This window comes from Cyprinodon variegatus, unplaced genomic scaffold (genome assembly GCF_000732505.1).
Source record: "Cyprinodon variegatus isolate N-32 unplaced genomic scaffold, C_variegatus-1.0 Scaffold609, whole genome shotgun sequence".
In the NCBI taxonomy this organism is placed as follows: domain Eukaryota; kingdom Metazoa; phylum Chordata; class Actinopteri; order Cyprinodontiformes; family Cyprinodontidae; genus Cyprinodon; species Cyprinodon variegatus.
The window spans coordinates 9,823-11,941 of NW_015151062.1; the positions used below are offsets into that span (position 1 = coordinate 9,823).

The 2,119-nt window shown below is 45.2% G+C and overlaps 1 protein-coding gene across 1 annotated transcript in view; it reads right to left on the bottom strand.

Annotated features, from left to right (window-relative positions):
* Positions 1-2,119, bottom strand: part of LOC107096255 (vacuolar protein sorting-associated protein 13C-like) — a gene marked incomplete at its 3' end in the record, with an annotated part of 22,319 nt that overhangs the window by 9,815 nt on the left and 10,385 nt on the right. Inside the window, exon 5 of the mRNA XM_015392836.1 lies at positions 673-860. Within this exon, the coding sequence (XP_015248322.1) occupies positions 673-860 (188 nt within the window). The remainder of the gene's footprint in view (positions 1-672; positions 861-2,119) is intronic.

Consider the following 2,119-nt stretch of genomic DNA (forward strand, 5'->3'; position numbering starts at 1 on the left):
TCACGCATCCACCTGCAGAGTCACGCATCCACCTGCAGAGTCACGCATCCACCTGCACACATGCATCCACCTGCAGACACATGCATCCACCTGCAGACACACGCATCCACCTGCAGACCCATGCATCCACCTGCAGACACACGCTTCCACCTGCAGACTCACGCATCCACCTGCAGACCCATGCATCCACCTGCAGACACACGCTTCCACCTGCAGACTCACGCATCCACCTGCAGAGTCACGCATCCACCTGCAGACTCACGCTTCCACCTGCAGACTCACGCATCCACCTGCAGACCCATGCATCCACCTGCAGACTCACGCATCCACATGCGTACCATTAAACTGTGCAGAACTAAACTGCATCACTATCAATTGTGAATCTTTCTTTTGATCCAGCTTAATGTCTCTAATCTTCTTTCTGTGCTAAATGGTCTTTAACAAGCTGAGATTAGAAGCTGATTATCTAACTGTGAAAAGATTCTCTGATGCAGGAAGTGCTGCTGCTGTTTCAAACATCTAATAGAGGAGGAAAGTAGAGATTCATTCTCACTTTTCATAGTTTGCAGACAAATTGAGGTAAACAGGATTGTTTAAACTGCAGTCAGCTTTAAACTGCTGAACTCTGATTTTTCTTTCTTCACTTAAGAGGAAAAACTCAGAAAGCCTTCATCTTGAGCAACAGCAAAGGTAGAAATGAAAGGAAGTAAACAGGAAACATGAGGAGAGCAAACAGCAGCTCTGCGGCTGGACCTCACCTCTGCGTGCAGCGGCCTGCAGCGCCTCCTCGATGCGCTGCAGCTCCCTCTGCTTGGCCTCCTGCTGGTAACGCTCCTCTTTCGTTGCATCGTACTTTATTGCTGCGGGGGGGAAAAACAAACAGCATGATTAAAAACTCGTTTTTCCACAGATTTAGAAAGGAAGTAGCTGCAGCATCTGAAGGAACCCGACTAGTAAAGACCAGAAGAAGATCCAGCACCGACAGGCGTCCAGGTTTAAAGTTAGAGACTAAATAAAAGCATCAGCCGCTGCATTTCCATCCAACGGGAGGAGAAAGATAAAATGCAAACGGGCGACAGCGAGGTCACTCCTCTCATCACATGGGTCACATCATCAACAGCCAGACCTTAGCAGTGGGGAAAAGATTCTGTTCCAATCCAACAGAATCATTGTCATCATGAAATTGTGTTTTTAGCAAAATATCGCTAAAGTTTTTGTTAATATTTGTGATGGAAATGCAGCTTTGACTGATCGTTGGCTCTGAGCACAACGCTGCAGCAAACCAGACGCTCAGGAGGGAAGACCAACCAGCTTGGTCGTTCCAGACCAGGTCGCTCCTTCCCGATTCATCTCAACAGGTTCCCCTAAAAGCAGCAGGAACGAACCCGTCCCCGTCCTCTCAGCCGCAGTTCTGATCCAGACGAATTCAGCACTGAAACAAAGTCTAGGAAAGAACCCGGAACCGACCCGGAAACCGAGCTACAAGGCAGAGAAAGTCCAGATCAGGCTTCCAGCTTCAACTTCCCAGCAGCAGAAATGAGAGCAGAACTGGGTCCAACATTCTAACGCCGCTCTGACACGGGACTTCCTGTTAGAAAGGTTGGTCCGTCTTCATCTGGCAGCCAGTCTGCTTCCTACTTCCACCTTTATGGAGTGAAGTTTGTTCCATTATTGTTGAAAAATAAGACCAGATTATTTAAATGAAAATATAAGAAAAATAACCTAAATCAAAAAAAGGTTTTGAGACTAACTTTGCAGTTTATTTCCTTCTTGATTTTTATTTATTTTTTCACCTAAAAAACAGTTTTTCCTCATTTTTATACTTTTATTTTTGTTATTCTAATTTCTCTTTTAGAAATTGCGTTTAACAAATCCCCTCCTCTTCAGCTCGACACAAACAAACCATCTAGACCAATAAAAATGTTTCCAACGTTCATATGGACCCGTTCAAAGTCTACGAATCTTTACTCTGGAACAAAAAGCCCGCCCCCAGAATGTGATCTGTGCAACGCATATTAATTCTTTTCCGTTTATTTCCATAGCTCCAATTCACATCATGTCAGGTCACTTTATAGATCCATACCAACCAGATCCTCCAGTCAGATTGATTCAAACTAGG